General features: G+C 35.4%; 3 protein-coding genes across 10 annotated transcripts in view; 1 reads left to right on the plus strand and 2 right to left on the minus strand.

Moving 5' to 3' along the window:
• The window catches only part of LOC135212458 (WASH complex subunit 2-like), a 35,529-nt gene extending 34,485 nt beyond the window's left edge, over positions 1-1,044 (minus strand). The window contains exon 1 of the mRNA XM_064245862.1: positions 905-1,044. Within this exon, the coding sequence (XP_064101932.1) occupies positions 905-907 (3 nt within the window). The 5' untranslated portion in view covers positions 908-1,044. The remainder of the gene's footprint in view (positions 1-904) is intronic.
• Positions 1,045-3,240: 2,196 nt separating this feature from the next.
• Positions 3,241-13,649, plus strand: LOC135212459 (2',3'-cyclic-nucleotide 3'-phosphodiesterase-like). 7 transcript variants are annotated; one of them, XM_064245866.1, is made up of 8 exons: positions 3,341-3,355; positions 8,288-8,388; positions 8,480-8,665; positions 9,032-9,330; positions 10,515-10,636; positions 10,778-11,039; positions 11,582-11,750; positions 12,589-13,649. In XM_064245866.1, the coding sequence occupies exons 4-8, from the start codon at positions 9,061-9,063 to the stop codon at positions 13,293-13,295; spliced, it is 1,530 nt and encodes a 509-aa protein (XP_064101936.1). In that variant the 5' UTR covers positions 3,341-3,355; positions 8,288-8,388; positions 8,480-8,665; positions 9,032-9,060; the 3' UTR covers positions 13,296-13,649. The 7 variants fall into 7 exon arrangements, with proteins under 7 accessions (XP_064101934.1, XP_064101935.1, XP_064101940.1 ...); XM_064245864.1 differs by lacking the exon at positions 8,480-8,665 and having other exon boundaries at positions 3,241-3,355; XM_064245865.1 differs by lacking the exon at positions 8,480-8,665 and having other exon boundaries at positions 3,241-3,355; positions 9,104-9,330.
• Positions 13,650-13,717: 68 nt separating this feature from the next.
• LOC135212461 (transmembrane protein 14C-like) lies at positions 13,718-17,695 on the minus strand. 2 transcript variants are annotated; one of them, XM_064245872.1, is made up of 3 exons: positions 17,471-17,695; positions 15,852-16,041; positions 13,718-14,073 (listed from the first exon to the last, which is right to left on the minus strand). In XM_064245872.1, the coding sequence occupies exons 1-3, from the start codon at positions 17,544-17,546 to the stop codon at positions 14,010-14,012; spliced, it is 330 nt and encodes a 109-aa protein (XP_064101942.1). In that variant the 5' UTR covers positions 17,547-17,695; the 3' UTR covers positions 13,718-14,009. The 2 variants fall into 2 exon arrangements, with proteins under 2 accessions (XP_064101942.1, XP_064101941.1); XM_064245871.1 differs by lacking the exon at positions 17,471-17,695 and adding an exon at positions 16,575-16,794.
• Positions 17,696-19,146: the final 1,451 nt, after the last annotated feature.

Below are 19,146 nucleotides of genomic sequence, written 5' to 3' on the forward strand. Positions count from 1 at the left end.
TCCATTTGAAAGAAGTATGTAAGTGAAGGTACCTAGGTATACTCTGTTTTTTTTCATCTGTCCATCCGCCTGTGGTGTTTTTGTATGGTAACACTGCATCCCGCCCTTTAGATAGTTACACTAATTGTAAGTTTTAGGTAAATAAAAGGATATCTGGGTGTACATTTGTAACTGAAAAATGTTTTAATAATTTACTGTATGCGAATTACATCGTTAATATTCGAAATAGGATATTATTATACCTAATCGTTGAATGTAAAGCCTGGGACGCAGTGTTACCATACAAAAACACCACAGGCGGATGGACATATGAAAAAAACAGAGTATACCTAGGTAGTAGGTAGTAGGAAATACAGAAAGAGGGGATTGGTAATTTGAATAGTAGAAAATAAATTAACAGAGTAATAAATAGTTAAAAATATAAGTACCTAGGTACTACTAAATAATTAAAATAGAAGGGGAATTACTTTGGGTTACCTAGTAATGGATCGCTTCCTCGTTCGCACTTTTGGGGTTCCAACTGTAAGACATTCTCAGGGGCTCTGTTCCACAGACAAGAGACCATCCAATCATTTAGGCTAGGTAGCTGGGTAGCTACCTACCTACCTATTGGCCACCACAATATATAAGTATTACTCTACTTGGCTTACACTACAGTAAGTTTTCATGGGCAATAAAATATAAAAATGATTAAAACGGACCAATAAATGTAAGTCCCAGGTAGCGGTACCCCAAACTAAACTAAAAATCAAGAAATTCAACTAGGGCCCTTCATACCCAAGTCAGGGAATACTTTAGCCTAAATCCAGCCATAAATTGAGTCATGCTTTAAAAGACTGAGGTAAAAGTATGTCTTTAAGACTTCGCATTTATAATAAATATGGGGAACCAAGTCTCAACTTACCATCGGGGGGCGTAATTTATTGTGGAAATTCTTCAGCAGGTGTTGACGACTGGATCAGCTGATTCTCCAAAACAATTCCACTAAACAATTTTAGACTGACCTTTTTGTAATAGCTTTCAGCATTCATTCGTTAATCTGGCCTATATGATGCATGCAGTGATTAGAATGAGAAAATCTAGCGTTAGAAGAGAATCTAAAACAATAGCAAATAAAAATACATAGTCTTTTATGATGCGCAACTCTTAGTCACGAAACAAAATGACGTCACGATTTTCGTTGTAGCTCCAAATACATGTATTGTACATAGTCGCTTTGCTTGGCCGAATTTTGGAAATAAAACAATTACCTACCAGGCACAAGCTATATTATGGTATGTAGTGCGTAGTGGTCTCCTTATACTCATATTTAGTTGTAATATACTGTTCGAGTGTCGCTAAACTTCCTAATTCTGTTTCGTAGATTAGATGCCAAGAGGCATCTCTTCGCTTCGACCTGCCTTGGACAGAAAAATCCTGCGCGTATACTGAATTTTGATTTTAAATTTTGTCATATTTTGACGGTAGAATGTTTATTCAATATAAATCACATCAGTATTTGACTTAAAAATCGAACAGATAAAACATAATGTCACCGAAATGTCAGAGTGATAGCTTAATTTAACCCACCCACCATCAGCAACCCACTGGACAAGTGAGATGGAGACGAGTATATCCCAGCTGATGATGAAATGTATGCCTGTGGTACATTCAAAAGAAAATCAAGAGGTAATCTAAAGTCAATAAGTCGGTTGCCGATGATGTACACTTGATTACTAGAACTAATTGGTAGAAATGAGAAAGATGTTCAGGAGCACTGTGTGACCTCTATGGCTATTCCAGTTGCTCTCAAATATCCATCTTATTTCTTTAGACACCAAAAAACAAGACCAATCACAGCAGTTAGAATAGTTTGGGCTGTGCTTATAGACAGACGAGAATTGGCACAATGGCTATGAGATTCACAAAATTATTTGAAGATGGAGTAATGGTGGGCATAATTTAGAATCACTGTTACAGTGACACAGAAGGTATAATGAAACTTTGTTATCGGATGAGACTTGGTAAAACAGCAGTATCAATAAAATGAAAAAAAAATACATTAATGAAATTCGTAACAACAACATTACCAGATAAAATGATAAGAATTAAATGACTAAGTTGAGACTCAGCGATATAAAGTGATCTATATTTAATTACTACTTGGAAGGCAGTAACAAATGATGAAGGCTAGACTAAATAGTGATGTGGCGTGATGAGTTTATGGCAGTCTTGCCTTATTGGCTTTGGCTGTAAAGTTGAATAATGCATTGCCTTATAAGCTACTGGCAAGCTTTTTTTTTTTTATTCATTGGCTATTTCAATAGTGATAAGGATATCTCCCACATATGTGGCATAGGTCTTTGGCTTCAGCTTATTAAAGGTTCTCTCTTATATCACAGGTTCCATGTACATGTTGACAAAGAGAACTTTAACAGGTGAGCCAATTGATGCTGAATTATAGACATTTAGGATGAATTGGCTGGCTGTCTCCTGTACTCGGACATTGACATAATTATATGCTCCCTCACGTTAAGGGATGATATCTCTCTCATGTTTGGTGGGTTTCAAGGATATCATTAAATCTGCTGGTGGGCTTCAAAGAATAACTTATAGGTTTGCAGGGGATAATGCTTGTTTAAGACTTAAGTCGCCCTATATATCCCGGTTCGTAATGACTGGCCACCTTCGGATAGCATTAAGCTGTAGGCTATTTGGTGTGTTATTAAGATAACACATATCTTCACTGAGCAATCGTTTCTCTCCCTATTGACATACAAAATATCTTTCCTAAGAATTATGCCCTCGCTGTCCTACAGTTTATTGGCAGCCTCCCAAAATATAATTACAATGATCCCATTGGAGAACTTATTGTGTTGTTTACTTAATTCACGAACATTTCTAACTACTTAGCACTGCATGCCATTGCGAATGCTGTGTGTGTGTGTGTGTTTGAGCTATCACTTCATATTTGTTAACTAGCTACGTTCTTTTGGCAGGTGACCGTACTAACTGATAAGCCTTATTAATACTACTCTAATCATAAAACAACCTCCCATGAATATAGAAATTGTCCGAATCTATTTACAGCGACTTGTCATGAATCATTCAGATTTACATGGACATCAACAAACAATTGTTACTAAAATACTATTTGTAGAATAATTTGAATTTATATTGAAAAATATACCATATTTATTTATATGAACTTGGTGGATGTTTTGTCATTAATGAAGTTAAAAATACAGAAAATAGTGTTCGAACACAGTCAATGATGTAAACAATACTGTTTATGTTGCTACGATACTCTTCTATACGTATCGCTCTATAGTAGTAGTTTTCGGCTACCAGCAAGTTACTACAATTGGTTAAGAAGGTAAAGGTTTATTATCGGCATTGTAAGGATCGGCAGATTACCCTAGAAAAGTTATCGTGCGTGTAGGTTTGTGATAAAGTATATTCTAAATTAAGTTACTACCTAGCTACGTTAGAAATACCTACTATTTCACATACCTAGACTACCCTTTATTGCTCAACCCTGATCGAGGTCACATTCATTTAATAAAAAAGCTTTATACCTATTGCATACATAATACCTATCATATGCAATGGTTAAATTATAGCTAATGGGGGCTTCCAGTAGTAAACATAGCCTATTTTGAATGGGTAGCCGAAAACGTATGCGAGAAATGCAGGATTGCATCCTAGCCTAACCCAGCATTCATCCTAACCCAGCATTTCCTTATGTTAAAGTAAATTATGATCTTGGGTCAGTATGTGACCTGGAGCACCATATAGCTAGTAGGTAGGTATACTAAGTCATAGAGTGAATTACAGTATTGTAGCTATATCTTGACCTAACCTTAACTAGCCTAACCTAGGTAGGCGCTGGGTCCTTACCTAGAATACCTAGTAGGCAAACAAAACTTAACCTGGTGAGCCCGTAAATATAAAGCGATGATACCTACAGCCCCATTTCACCATAGCCTAATTAGAAATTTACGTAGGTAATTATAAGAGGGGGGGATTTGCAAAAAAGTACTTGAATTTGCTGCCAAGAGCATCAGACAAGAGCTATGCTTCTCTTGAAGTAAGTTTTTTCTCCTAAATTATGAAATAATGGCATAACTCTAAGAGCTTTGTCGGGAAGTGGCCGGATTCCAAGAGAGGTGGCCGCTTTGTCACCGCTCAGTTACAGTAGGCCTCGCTTAGTCGCGGATCAGCAATCATGGATTCAGTTAATCACGGGTTTTTCCTTGGACCACTTCTCAGTCTATATCGCTGGTATGAATCCCAGCATCACAGGCTTGTCCATGGTAGGCTAAGCCTCGTCTGGTTCCGATAACCAGCAAATGCAGTAACAGATTCACATTATGATATTAACTGACAATAATGGTAATAAAACCATTCTCACCTTATATATTATTGGCATATCTTCATAATATATAGCCTATTCATGGAATAATTCCACATCATTGACATCAACTTGTAGTTGAGTGGCCAGCAGAAATGTAAACATTGAGTTACACTTCACAGCGTCCTTTGTCATTCTTAACATTTTTAGAAATGTTAATAGTGGTAGTGTTATTACAGTAGTAATAACATTTAGTAAAACATTAATTTTCAATTCGAACTTCATTATTGTTTTGGTATAACGTAATCAACTTCTCTGAACACTGCAGTCATACTAACAATAATTGTCATAGATTATCGTATTGTTGTTTGCGATCGGCGACGAAGCGTAAACGTAATAAAACCATTTTTACCTTATGTATTATTGTCATATATTCATAATAAAATGCATATCTTATATATTATTGGCTTATCTTCATACTAAAAACCTCTTCAAGGAATAATTCCCTGGGGAATGCATTTTTCAAAAGACAAAAATACACTTTACAAGTGTACAGTATGCACTGATTACTTTATTTTGATGTGATTACATTAATATTACAGTATGGTACTGGTACTGTAAGCAGTACAGTATATAACTATTTTTCATCATAAATGTATATTCATTCTCGAAAAAAATAAGAATGATCACCTTGACGTCACCAAACCTACAGTCTCATTCGTGCATACTATTTTGTACATAATGTGATAGTGGTTACACCGTTTTACAAACTACATTGTATTTTACATAAGTATCATCTAAACTCTATTATAAATCACTTTACTTACTTTTTTTTGGAGCCCAGATACTATATCCCGGAAAATTAACAAAATCGCGAATTTTATCATAGAGCAAGATTCACTAATTACTGTGTTTTCTTCTTCTTTTCATGACTAAATGCATTTTTAGGAAAAACTCATTTACACATTTTCAAATACTATGAATGTAAATAGCAAAATCTCTCTCTCTCTCTCTCTTCTCATCTCTCTCTCTCTCTCGTCTCCTCTCTCTCTCTCTCTCTCTCTCTCTCTCTCTCTCTCTCTCTCTCTCATCACTTACAGAAAAAAACTATAATACTGATCTATTATTGTCGTAATAAAAGCACAAGATGGTCCCCAACATTTGTAGGTACAATTGTGTTGCCATATTTTTATTCTTTCTGTGATTTACGAAACTGTGCTTCAATACAACTTTTAAAGTTGACTCAATGATTATCACATATTATAACAGTATACAAGAGAATATCTTATCGCTATCGATGTTTCATTTCTTATCACCATAAAAATATTTAAAATACAAATTTCATTGTTATTCTAGAGCTAAGCTAGTCAAGTTACTCTCGTCCCAAGCTGCTCTCTCAAGCTATCCAACAATTACTCTCCTCCTAAGCTGCTCTCTCTCTCTCTCTCTCTCTCGCTCTGTCTCTCTCTCTGCTCTCTCTCTCTCAATGAAATATGATTACTGTATCATAATATCATAAACTATTATGTACAAAGTTAAAAATAATAATAATTCCATTAATAAATTAGTTTCTTTTAGCAACAATTGTTTTCCAAAATAATTCTTTCGGTAATAAACGTCCATCAGCTGATTCTAAACGTAAACAAAAGAAAAAATAGATTTTTATTGCTGTTATTTTGCTGTTATAACAATGAATTATAGTGGGTGCTAATCATTACAGTAAATCATGTTTTTTTTATCATAAATATGTTCATTCACAAAATAGATATATTGTCATTTAGTTTGGTGCAGCAGCCAAATCATGAACATAGAAAGGAATTGTTAGGTAATTTACTTTTGTTTGCTGATCTGATGAAGGGGAAATTGAAGATAGGAAAGAATAACTTTGAAACTGTCTTGAATTTAGTTTAAGGTGATAGTTGAAGACATATTTGGTGCTTGAACTAAAGTAGGCAGTTATAAACATTGATATAATGGTCTTGGGTGGGTTATTTATTAAAGTAGACAGTTTAAAGCAATTTTTGAGTGGGGTATGAGGGGGGTACCAGGATAACACGGGTATTTACTTATCACGGGGGGGGGGTTCTGGGCCCTATCCCCTGCGAGTATCGAGGCCCTACTGTATTTACCCTTGTTAAAGAATTATTTCCAAAAGATTTTCCTGTCAGAATCATTTAAAACATGAAACACTATAGGGAAAAAATAAAATTTTAATGTCTAGTTTATTAATCAGCAGCTTTTAAAATTTAATTTGGCTTTTAACCCTTGTAGCACAGTCTAAAATAGAAATAGTTACTATAGGCTAGTTAGCCACAGTAACTAAAACACACAGAAAGGGACTTGCTTTATTTTCATTAGCATCATTATCTAAATGATCACTTAATTTTGACTATTTTGACAAAAGTGAAATGATTTTCTGAGAAAAAGTGAAATCATTTTCTGAGAAAAAGTGCAAAATTTTCTGATATGAAAAATTAACAATCAGTACAAGGTGGTAGCACAGATTGAACTACATATTAAAAAGTACTACTCTATATAAATAAATTTGTTGGCATATGTAACCAAACAAAGAGGTATCATTTCTGTATCCTTAAGTATCTCAGCAGTTTTTGCGTTGGATGTCCCATGAAATAAAATTTATTACAGTTACCCATGCATTAACAAAGACCAATAAAGAAATATGTTAAGTAGTTATGGGATGCATGCAAAATGCATTACCCTTTATTTTACAGAGAATAATATGAACTGGGGACATATAAAAATGCATTCTTTAATGGCCTTGCATGTTACCTTCTGAGAATATGTTTAATTAGCTTGCATCTGGAAGGTAATTCTATTCTGAAAACCATTTTTAGCCTGATGACTGCTCCTCAGTCTTACCAGAATTTTGAAATCATTGACATATCTGGTTCACTTGAAGAACAGAGAAACCTGGAAATTATTAGATGCAACATTGATACTGAAGGTAACAGTACTGTAGCCACAATCATAGCGTTCCACAGCTTGTAGAAGGACACAATATTTTGCCTCATACACCTGGATATGAGTGCTCTTCCCATTTTCATCTGCTACAAATGAAGATTTGTTGTTCTTCAGTGGTCCATAAGTACGATGATAGGCCAGACAATGTAGAGAGGGAATAAATGCAAGTAAACTGTGTTCATCTTAATCTGGTGGAAGTTTCTGAAACAGCCACACATCTTTATGCTTTGCATCTTTCTCACTCTTGGTTGTTTTCGCGTGGCTGACTGTATCCTTAGAAAGGCTTGACATAACTTTTTTTATATGTACAGTTCCTACCTCCCAAAGTCAGCTGATCTTGTAGTAGCTTGATCAGTCACTAATTTATGAGGTGGTTGTCGGATGACTCCTGAGGTTCCAGGTTCTGCTAGTGTCAAGAGAGAGTGCTCTTCTTCATTTTAAATGGAGGACTGTGAGTCTGGGATCATATGATCAGAAGGCTTATATGAGAAACCAATTTTATGGTGTGGAAACTTAGTTTTACATCTGTAGTATTATCCACCAATAAATAAGTACCACTGAATTATATTTTATGTATTGCAGCATTCTCCTGAATGTTAACGAATCAGAATGTCTGAATTTTTCATAACCAACATGTAATTAAGTCATTGAATACGTACCATATTTGAATACAGATTTTCATGTTAATTTGAAGGCTTTGCTGTTGTATTAAAGACCAGATAAAGAAAGCTAATATGATGATGAATTTAAATGGACAATGGTTGTTCCTTTTCTTCAGTAATAATACACTTAAATGTTGCATATTAAATACATATATCATTTAATAACCACACTCCATATACCATAAACTTAAAGTTTAGATGTTCTTTGAATGTGTCATTTCACTTACTGTGTAGTTACTCCCAGTGTGTGTAAGAATATTCCAGAATCCTTTCAGTATGAGAGATTTACAAATGCTTATTTGATCAACAGTTCTGTGATGGGATGTTTATCTTGGTTGTGCTTCTGGAGGAGAGAGAACCTCCAAGAGGACGAGGTGATCTTCCCATCTGTGAGCTCACCTTCCACTTCTGGTCAGATATGTTTTAGTTTTGTTTTGGGGATACAGCACAATGATTGGAAAAGGTTCACATTAATATCTTTAATTTTATTTTAATCTGACAGATTGGGATTGCTCAAGAGGAATGATTTAGCTGTTTATTTTTGACAGTGTTCATCACCCAGTATACAGCTTTTTACATATTGAAGACTCATGTCACTTAAAACAGTCCACATATATGACCAAAGAAGAAATAAATTAATTAATAAACATCTGGAAGTTGTACGCCAAGCAGCACTGTGCTGAGTAGTGTAAGCTAAGCCCTTATGACAGTTGGTAGTGAGAGATTATGACATATTGATTAAATTTTAAATTTTTCTCTTTTTTAATATTTTACTGTAATCAAATATGAATGGCAAGTGTAGAATACAATAGAGATGTAACTGGATATTTTTCTGTTGCTCTCTTTAGCCTTTACAGTACTTGTCAAAAGTATGAGGACCACAGGAACTCTCCTTGACAACCCTAGAAATAGCACAAAGACCCTCTCCCCTCCTTTACTACCAATGCCAAGAAACAGAAAATTATATCCAGATAGTATTGTATTGCAGGTTTCCATTGTTAACCAAGTGCTAATCACTTGAGCTCTATATTAAACTTATTTTCACCATTTGCAGAATCTGACTCTGTTGGACAGAGAAGTACAATGGGTAAAGCCTTATCCAAAGTCAAAAGCTTTTTCTCCTCAGAAAATGCGTCTGCCACTGATATTTTACCACCTGAGGCTTTTGTGAGTCAACAGTCTTATGAGCCTCTTGCTTCTCCGAGAAGCCCATTGGTGAGGAGTAGAGGAGAACTAACACCTCCTGACACCCCTGTCATACCTCCGGCAAAACGACTGAAGCCCGATGAGAAATATGTCGACTTCCCATTCTTAAGGGATGATTATACTGTTGAATATATTAGGAGAAGTAAGGTTAGTACACTCAACATTTTCAAGAAATTTTATTTCCTGTAGCTACCTTGCAAAGAGTACCAACATTTCGGGGAGAGGAGGGGATTTTTTATTTTGGAAAATCTTCACCTATAAACTCATATTTTACTTAAGCAAATAACTGGAGTCATTCCTGAAAGAATACAGATTATATTTGTTTTCACAGTTGAGCATTGGTACAATATAGTATTGATAGGGTAAGCTCCATACTCATATGCTATCAATTGTCATTGTTAACCTTCACTCACAACAAACAAGACAGTCTGTAAACATTAATTCATATTATCCATTTTGTCTTGAGCACCAGTCCCTGTTGAATTTAAAGTTATATGAATACACAGAGGCAGACACTGTTTTGTATACATAATTAACTGTAGCTGTTGGTCATTGCCCATAAGCAAGTACTACGTACTGTGATGGCTTGTGGGTATGCAATATGGTATGGTCCTATGGACTCCTTAGGCAAGTAATGTGGTAGTACATGTATTGTTTTAATTCTCACTTTGATAGGTGTTTTGGTGCAGTGTCCTTGGGTGGATGTGGTTTTGGATTTTTTCATATAGACTAAGTCATTATAGGCATGGCTTCCTATAGTGTTGGAATGCTATTCAACTGGGAGAATTCAAAATGCTTTGAAGATAAATGTACATTTATTAGCTAACAGTCATTTAACCAAAGTTATTTGATTTTCATAAGAGAGCTGTTTTAATGTAGCTTACAAAGCTTCGGATTAACTTTTCATTTAAGTGAATGAAAAAATTAAATAAGTGTGGAAATTACACTTGTGTCAGTTATTATAAAAGGTGAGGTGGCTATGATAAGAAATATACTATATAACAATGTAAAATTGCTTAATTAAAAAATGACATCGGAAGTGGAGAATTGCAGTTTAAACTTAAAAATATAAACTTACTCTGTACTCTCACAACCCAGCCTGTGCACTGCACGTGGTAGCTACAAGGTGTGCTAACTGTCTACTGTAGTTGGTTTGAATTTGCAATTTTTTTTATTATTGGTCACCAACCTAAGATGATTTAAAAGTGCATGTGAATTTACAGTTTGTTCATCCTAAAGTATTTTCAAAATATCATTATCATGTATTACTAATAAGCTTAGTAGTAAATAGTTTAAAATACCATAGCATAACTTGTTTTGTTTGCTTGCAGCTCATGATAATTTTGAAAGGCCTTCCTGGATCTGGAAAAAGCACTCTTGCAGAGAACATTCAGAAAGTATATGAAAACGCTGTTGTGTGCTCTGCTGATCATTTTTTCATGGTTGATGGACAGTAAGTTTAGTGTGATTATCATCTAAAATTGATGCTTTAGCAATAAACTATGTAGTGTTTGGGTTTATGAAAAGCTGAAAATGATTGGAAAATGTAGCCATCTATATTCTCATTTGTTAAAGTACCTTCATATATTTTCAGGTACAATTTTAACCCACAAAAGCTAAAGGATGCCCATGGTGCCTGCCAGGAAAAAGCAGTGCAAGCTGCCAAGAGGAATTTCCTTATTGTTATAGACAATACTAATATTAAAAACTGGGAGAGCTCCAATTACGTAAAGATGTGTAAAAAATATCATTATATTGCTATAATAGTAGAACCTCAGACCCCTTGGTGTTTTGATGTACAGCAATTAGTGAAGAAAAACTCCCATGGAGTAAAAGAAGAGATTATTGCACGGAAGGTAAGTTTTGTTGAAATTCTTGACATATGGACACACTTCCTGCTAAGTCAGTATTTTCAAAGCATGTCCCACTTAATGTGTTAAGTATGTATTAATAAATTAAGAGGTTTGTTTTATGGCAAATAATTTACCTCTTGTATAGATGTGGGAGATTTTGAACTTGAGTTTGATCTTGTATTTAAAGCATTATTGGATATTAAAACTCAAAATAAGTTCAGGATTCCTTGCTAGTTCCAATTTCTGATAACAAAAAAAAAAGGACATACTGATAGTGTGTCTTGGATCTGTTCAAATACCAAATTTGATGATGTGGATGTCTAATTTCAAATGAAATGAAGTGTGCCAAGATAACCTACCAGGATGATATAACAAATGAGACATAAAAGCTTAGTAGTTTAAGTCCAAAACTGGATATCATAAAGTCTTTTGTGTATCAATACAAAATTACATCAGAAGTGACATGATTTTATTCAAGTATTGTTACTTGATTGCAACACAATCTATGCCATCTGTACTAATTTCCCTTTTCTTTTCCTTTTTAGCTGAATGACTACCAGGCAGCTCTTCCAATATATTACGCATGGTTTCTTAACGAGCCAGATTCATTAAAAGTATCAAAAATAGCCTGGCAGTGGTTGGAAAAAGCCCTTTTGGAAATTGAAGATTTTTTCCAAGATTTTTCACAAATTACAAAATTCGATTCAATAGACGGTAAGTCAGCTTTCATATTTTTTGTTAGTGATACTGTGTTTTTGTTACAAATTTTAAAAATCACCACTACTATTTTGCCAATCCTGTCACGAAGGGGCAAGACCCATGGCACATCATTCCTCAGCTCAGCTTGTTAAAAAAAATAATCATATTTTTATTCATTCATGATTCATTTTGATCCCTTTCTATTACTCATGACCAGGAAAATTATATCAGTTGGAAATTGAACATGGACTGTTCCCAGAGTCCTCCCACAGAATGTCTCCTATATATAAGACAGTGGTTTGTATTCTCGTAACAATGAACGTAAATTTGTAAGATTGCAAGATTGTTTTTCCCAAATACGTATAATAGGCCATCTATCATCATCACCCCTCGGTTTTCCCCACATCATCGTTGGTGTTGAAACTAAGTTCTGGGTTTCCAATAGATGGGTGGTTGGTACCCAGCCACTTACTCACTTACCACCAGTTAACCAATTTTTTATGAAATTTCAACAATCATTTCAAGCTTATGCCAAGAAAACTTCTGTGTAGAAGTCTTTGGTATGTATATTTATGAAAAATACAATGATGTTAAACTAGTATTTTTATTCAAAAGTCTACAATAATATTCTTTGTCAGAAGTTGGCACTCTTGTAAAAGAGAAATTCTGTTTTGTAGTACAGTACTACTCGGGTACTGTTATTTTTTTTTTTGTATATTATTGTTATGCTTGACATAATAAAGTTATAAGATCCTGTAAAAACATTTCTCGTCTTAAGTTAGTGTTAACCCAATTTTGTGAATATATAATTGTATTTTTATATATAGTACTAAAGGGTTTGTCTACTTTTCAGATATACTGCAGTATTTTGCAAATGAAAATATCATCTTACACACAACTTCAAAATTTACTGGTCGTGGGAAACCATATGGCGCTCTTGAGTACATAAATGATCCAGAAGTGAAGTGCGCTCTTGGCCGATGTTTTCCGCTCAGTATTATTGGATTTGTAATAACACCCCGAACCTTTGGGGCTCGGATAAAATTAACGGATGAACAACTAGAACTGTGGGGCGGTAATGACTATGAAACTCCACCTGATAATGTAATGCGTTTGCCTGTGCCAGAGTTTGTTAATAAAAAGGAACCTTATACAACCACTGGTGCACATGATACTGATGACGACGATGAAGACAATGATAATGATAATCTTGCTGATTATTGTGAACCAAAAATAATAATAACTCCACAGGAAACGGGGAAAAATAGATTTTGGCCAACGTCAGGAAAAGGCAGCCGTGCACACATTACTTTGGGCTGTGCTTGGGGAGTGAAGCCTGTCACAACAGGTTTTGATCTGATTGATGTCATTTCTTGTGAGCAAATTGAAGAAGATAGTAAGAAACATAATGAAAATGCAATGGATGTTGATTCAGAGGGCAGTGGCAATAAGACCTACAATTTTTATGGAGCTGTGATGAAATGTTATGGAAAGGGAAGATGGGTTATATATCCAGAAGATAAAATCATTGTGGAGTCTTTGTTTTCTGCTTTTTATTAGTAGTATATACCTTCATGTATTCACCTTCTGAAAACACAAGTGTTTGAGTGAATGTTGTGATACAGTCATTCTTGAGAGATTGTAACAACTTGTACAATTTTGTAATAACTCACTGTAATGACCAAGATTTTATAAACTTTTTTACAGACTCATTGTACCTTAATAAGTATAGGCTTTTTTTTATTCTCTAGTCAAATTAATCCCTGACTTATTGTAACAGTTTTACCATGGACAGGTTTTCACAACTGGGAAGATGTCTCCCTTAATTCCTTATCATTTACAAACCGATGCAGGGTAAACTGTATTATACATACTATTAGACTTTTTACTTTTAATAAAAATTGTATCATTTGTATAACTAAAATCCTTCATTTTCCTTTTGTGGGTAAATACACAAGCTGCAGGTGAAACAGCAATACACATATAGATTCACTTTTATTGTATTCTGATGCATTTTCACATGGTACTGTATACAAAATTGATTAAAATACCAGTTGAATTTGTGAACAATTCTGCCAAGCAAAATATGGTCTCTATAACACTTTCCTAAGTCTGTGCGATGGTTGAGCAGTATGGAGTAGGAATAACAACCACCATTTTATCCTGTAATTATTTTAAAGGAGGTTCCCCCTTGATATATGAGGTGCTAATACCCCAGCAAGTGAGAGGTACCTATAGTGCCACCACCTCATAAGCCACTACATCTAATAATATTCACTCCAACTTACTAGAAGTCAACCCAGCTGCTCTTGCTCCTAATCTTGCCACCATAGCCAAGCTGAAAATTGGGACATTTACACTTCTGTAAAGTTTTCTTTAGAGTATTTATAACAATATCAAAAGTTCTTAAACTCATGGCAATTTTTAATAATAAATATATACCTTTCCATCATACAATTGTACATTCAATACAGTCTTACAGCATATGAAAATCTAATACTGTTTTTAAAATGAGAATACATGTAATTATTACTTTAAAAACCAATTAATTTACATGATAAGTTTTTATTCAACACATCCTAAAAGAGGAACTTCCCTTACTAGATACTGTATATGAATAAATATCCAGAAATGCAAGGCAGCACAGCTTCAGTACAAAAATGAATTTCAGCTGCTTTATTTTATAAAATGTGAACATTCCATTATGAAAGGTTATACTACTTTGGGTAAAATCCAATTTTTGAAAGTAAATTGTATTTTTCCTAACTATACAAGACTGTGGTTCTTTACTAAAAAAATTACTTAAGGTGAAGCCCTGCACACAGCCACTGAAATCTTTAACAAGGAAAACGGTCTTGAATGTCATATCCCTGTCTGAGGAATCTCGAGGGGCTCGTATGATGCACAAGTCAGGCTCTGCAACACGAAAGTCACATCCCACACAAGAGGCCTGAGATCCCTGGGTGGGAAAGACCTTTCAAAGTTCCTCATGGGTAATGATATCTCATAAGAGGAAGAGATTGATACCCCTCAACTTTAAGACTAGGCCTAGCGCAGCCCAGTAGCCTTTCACAGCTGATATGGAGAGGAGCTTTTCTCAGCATAGGAAGACTAGGAAGTCCACAACCTGCAGAAGAGTGGCTCCAACCAGAGAGATACCACGTCTACAGCACCAACCACAGAAGACAGCTCACTTTCCCTGGTATACCACTGCAGAGGACTGTCTGTGGTATCCTCACATCTCTGTTGCTGCTCAGCAAGAAAAGACTCTCACCGTGAGGACACTGGGAAGGCAATGCCTGATGATACTATTCTACGTGTCCTTGACACAGAGGTCATGCCAAGGAGGAATCTCTTTCACACCAGGATAAGCAAAGGGCGTGAGGATCTACATCCACGGAGGAGCTGAAACCACCGCACTTCCTTCCCTGGGGGCAGGCTTTAGCGATTGTGATTTCTAAGTCTGCATTAATTTTACAAATATCAAACACACAAAGAACACAAATACACATATATCCAGCACAAAAGGAAAAATCCCACCGGGTCTGAAAAAAAATCAGCTTGGAGAGCAGTCGAGCAGAGAGTGGAGAAAACATGTCCTTCCTTGACGACGGCCCAAAGCAAATTGAAATATTTACGTCTGGTCAGGAGGGACTCCCAACTACCAGACCGGTAGTTAACTACCGAACTGACTTGTTAAAGATTTCAGCGGCCGTGTCCTGGCCAAGGTTTTATATACCGTTTAGGAACAAATAAGGTACCATATTTACATTTGTGTAGAAAGTTTAAGGTAAATCTAGGCAAAAACTCCACACGGACTGTAAGGAACGTTCCCGCGAATACGACAGCCACTAGGGATTGGAGTGTTAAATGTATTTTGCCGTGTTTTGTACTAGCCGCTGGGGGTTAATTACAGTTGACCCACCCAAAAATAATGGTAAATTCATGATAAGCAACCCAAATTCTACAGGAAACTGTAATTTCCAAAGAAATACCCGACGTGGAGTTATTACCTAGATTTACCAAGTTTTAGAATCCATCATGCAGTTCATACCTAACTACTAGTACCTAAGTAGTACTAGGTATACCTACTCCACCTACAAAGCAAAATCTTACCTTAAGAGTGCAATAAGACCAGGTGGCATGAACTTTCCGGAGTTGAGGTATCGCATTCCCATCATGCCCCCTAAAACTGTGCTCGTGCCCAGAGTAAGGTAGTAGTTGGAAGGATTCTCACTGAGCTGGTATGCACCGTAACCCAAGACAGAGCCGAACAGCAGGCCAGCTCCCAGTGACGGTACACTACCTGGAATTTCCAAGAGAGTAGCCTAGGTAGGTAGGTAAATTGCTTTCATAGGAATCTTTTATCAAAGACTTGACAAAACTTTAAAAATACTAGGTAGGTACATACCTAGGTAGTAGGCTATACCTTCACAAAGCCCGTTCATGGGGGATTTTTGAAAATTGAAAATAATAAAATGCGGTACAGTGGTACACATAAAATGTCATAGGCTAGTAAGTTGGCTTCTAAGTAGGTAGCCTATACCTAGCTAATTTTAGTAAGGTGACTATGAAAAAGTTTAAGAACCTGCAAACACAAGCAAAATAGCAAGGTTATAAAAATAATCAAATAAAAAAAAATGATAAATCACATAGCTACGAGTCGTGCTCGGTGAGAAATTTAGGCTATCATTGGGGTACCTAGGTATATCTAGGTAGTATACCTAGTACCTACTACTACTAAGCCCCCAAAAACCTAGGGTTCCTCAGCCTTGGACCACCTTCCCTTGATCCTTAAAACAGCTGAGAAGTCCCATCAGCGACAGGTCCTATACTCACCAGCTTTAACATATCCTATAACTCCACCAAATGCTACAGCTGTTGCATATCCATAGCTTATGAAATCAATGCCCATCTTCTCCAGTTAAATGTAAACAAAGCAGATCAGGTAGGAAGGTAAATCTTACAGTTCACTTCGGCCCAATGAAACAGTTGACTGCGTTCTCTGCCTTGAAATTAGTAGTTTAAGCTTCGGATTTTCAGTTTTCTGAATGACAATCCTCCAGATTTATTGGTTTTTAATATCTCAATATCTGAATAAATATTTTATTTTGACTTTGTTATCCTTAAACAACCGTTTAATTAGAAATACACGCAGGTATACGCTTCATCGCTTAAATGAACTTTCTCTGTTTCCTATTTCTTCTTCTTCTAAGACATTATACAGCAAAAATAGTTTTAATAATCGAGTTTAAAATATCCCTTGCCAATTGTTGAAATTGTATTTATTAAGATGAAGTTGTTAGTAGTCGTTGGCTAGTAAAGATGTACAACAAAAGAGGAAAGAATTTTATGGCTCAAACTGCTATGTCATCATTACAAATCAACAAGAGACTGACATTTAGAAGTCACGTATACAGCAAAACTATATAACGCCCTAAGTGCAGGCAGATAAGGGAAGATTGTAATAGGATAATAATTATACTTCAATTTCAAGCAGTTATTTGTTGTAATTTTAGCAGCATTGGAGAACATGACACAAGGCATATTATCCTCAAAATCGTCTACACTGCTCTGATTTCGCATTTTGCAAAGCATATACTTCCAAAATCTCATCAAAGTGACTCAACATAACTTTGGCAATGAAAATTCTTATGACACTAGTTTCAGCATTTTTATGAATCATGGAAAGGGACTGATCTAACTAGGATGGCAAAGATTGCAAGAGAATTTACCTTTTCTGACGTAACCTATTACGCCACCAGCAACTATAATTCCGGCATAGCAGTAGCTTAAATAGTCGATAGCCATTGTTTAATTTGTATTCCTCACTGTATAAGTATACACGGCTATGTCCCGGTGAGAACTGCTCAGGAAATGAATCAATTCAAGAGCTGAATAAGTTATCACACGCGGGACCCAAATGAACCTTGGAAGTTGTAAACAAGACGTTTACATTTGCACGTCAGTCAGAAGCAGTGCTTTCAGTTGTTTTACTTTATCTAAAACTTTTATAGCCTTCCCCACAAGAGGACATAAAAAGGCTTTTATTATTCAACAGGGTGATATTAAAGTATTTTATCTCAATTCACTCCACATCCTTATCTAAGCAGACATTTATAATACTGAAGTACAGCTAGCCAAAGTCTTCATAATATTTATATTATTATTAATGTTCTTTACATTAATTTTCTTTTCATCGGGTGAAAGTAGGACAGACGTTGCCAGTTATTGATATTCGAATATAGACATGACTAATAGAGGAACCTTTCAGGATCCGTAAATTAAATACTCTGTTCTTTATATGAAAACAAAATTGATGTTTACTTATAAAAAAATGGATAAATTCACATCTTAAGCGAACCATTATTAAAAGTGAACAAAGGTCCCAGAATTGGTTTGAGTAAATGATTATTAGCCTGATATGTTTTGTGCATGATAGCCTACAGGAGAGAGAGAGAGAGAGAAGGAGAGAGGAGAGATAGAGAGAGAGACGAGAGAGAGAGAGAGAGAGAGAGAGAGAGAGAGTTTTATTGTTTTAATCAATTTATTGCGCCCATTGGCGTCAGACATTTGAGTACATGGTAATACAGTAATATTGTTTACATCTACATTGTAATTAAGTTATGCCTAAAGAAAAAAAAATAGTAAAAAAATAAAGTATATACAGACATTTAAGTACATATCAAAACAGTATTGTTTACATCTACAGCACATAATGAGGGTTACTCAAAGGAATACAAAATAAAGTATAGACAGATATTTAGTACATATTAAAATAATATTGCTCATTTCTATATATCAAAGGTTATACAAATGAATTCATATGGAATACAAATTAAATTTAGTTTGATTTCGTAGGTAGGTGTACCTATCTTTAATCAGTATTACATAAGAGAGAGAGAGAGAGAGAGAGAGAGAGAGAGAGAGAGAGATGTGATATTAACTATGCTTGAAACGTCAGATATATCTTTTTAATAAGTAATAATCCATTGTTTAACAACGTAATTATTCTTGCAGGTATAAGCCATTGGCCATCTCATGACACTCCGTGACCTTACGTCATTCATGCAGGTCTGACTTACGACTATTTGTGGAGGAGACGGAAAATTCGCTTACAATTATATCCTCAGTGGATTAGGATCGTAGAAAAGAAGGGAAGAAACAGTAAAAGTACTACCCGGCGTTCTAATTAGCCATCGATACCCGATCCTGCTTTTTCAAATAACATTTTCCAGTCCTGCATTGTTAGTAAACGAATTTATGAATGTTACCAATACAAATGGGGGAGGTGTTCGCTTAATTTTTACAATTTCATATGAGCAATGCAGGACTGGAAAATGTTATTTGAAAAAGCAGGATCGGGTATCGATGGCTAATTAGAACGTCGGGTAGTACTTTTACTGTTTCT

This window comes from Macrobrachium nipponense, chromosome 41 (genome assembly GCF_015104395.2).
Source record: "Macrobrachium nipponense isolate FS-2020 chromosome 41, ASM1510439v2, whole genome shotgun sequence".
In the NCBI taxonomy this organism is placed as follows: Eukaryota; Metazoa; Arthropoda; class Malacostraca; order Decapoda; family Palaemonidae; genus Macrobrachium; species Macrobrachium nipponense.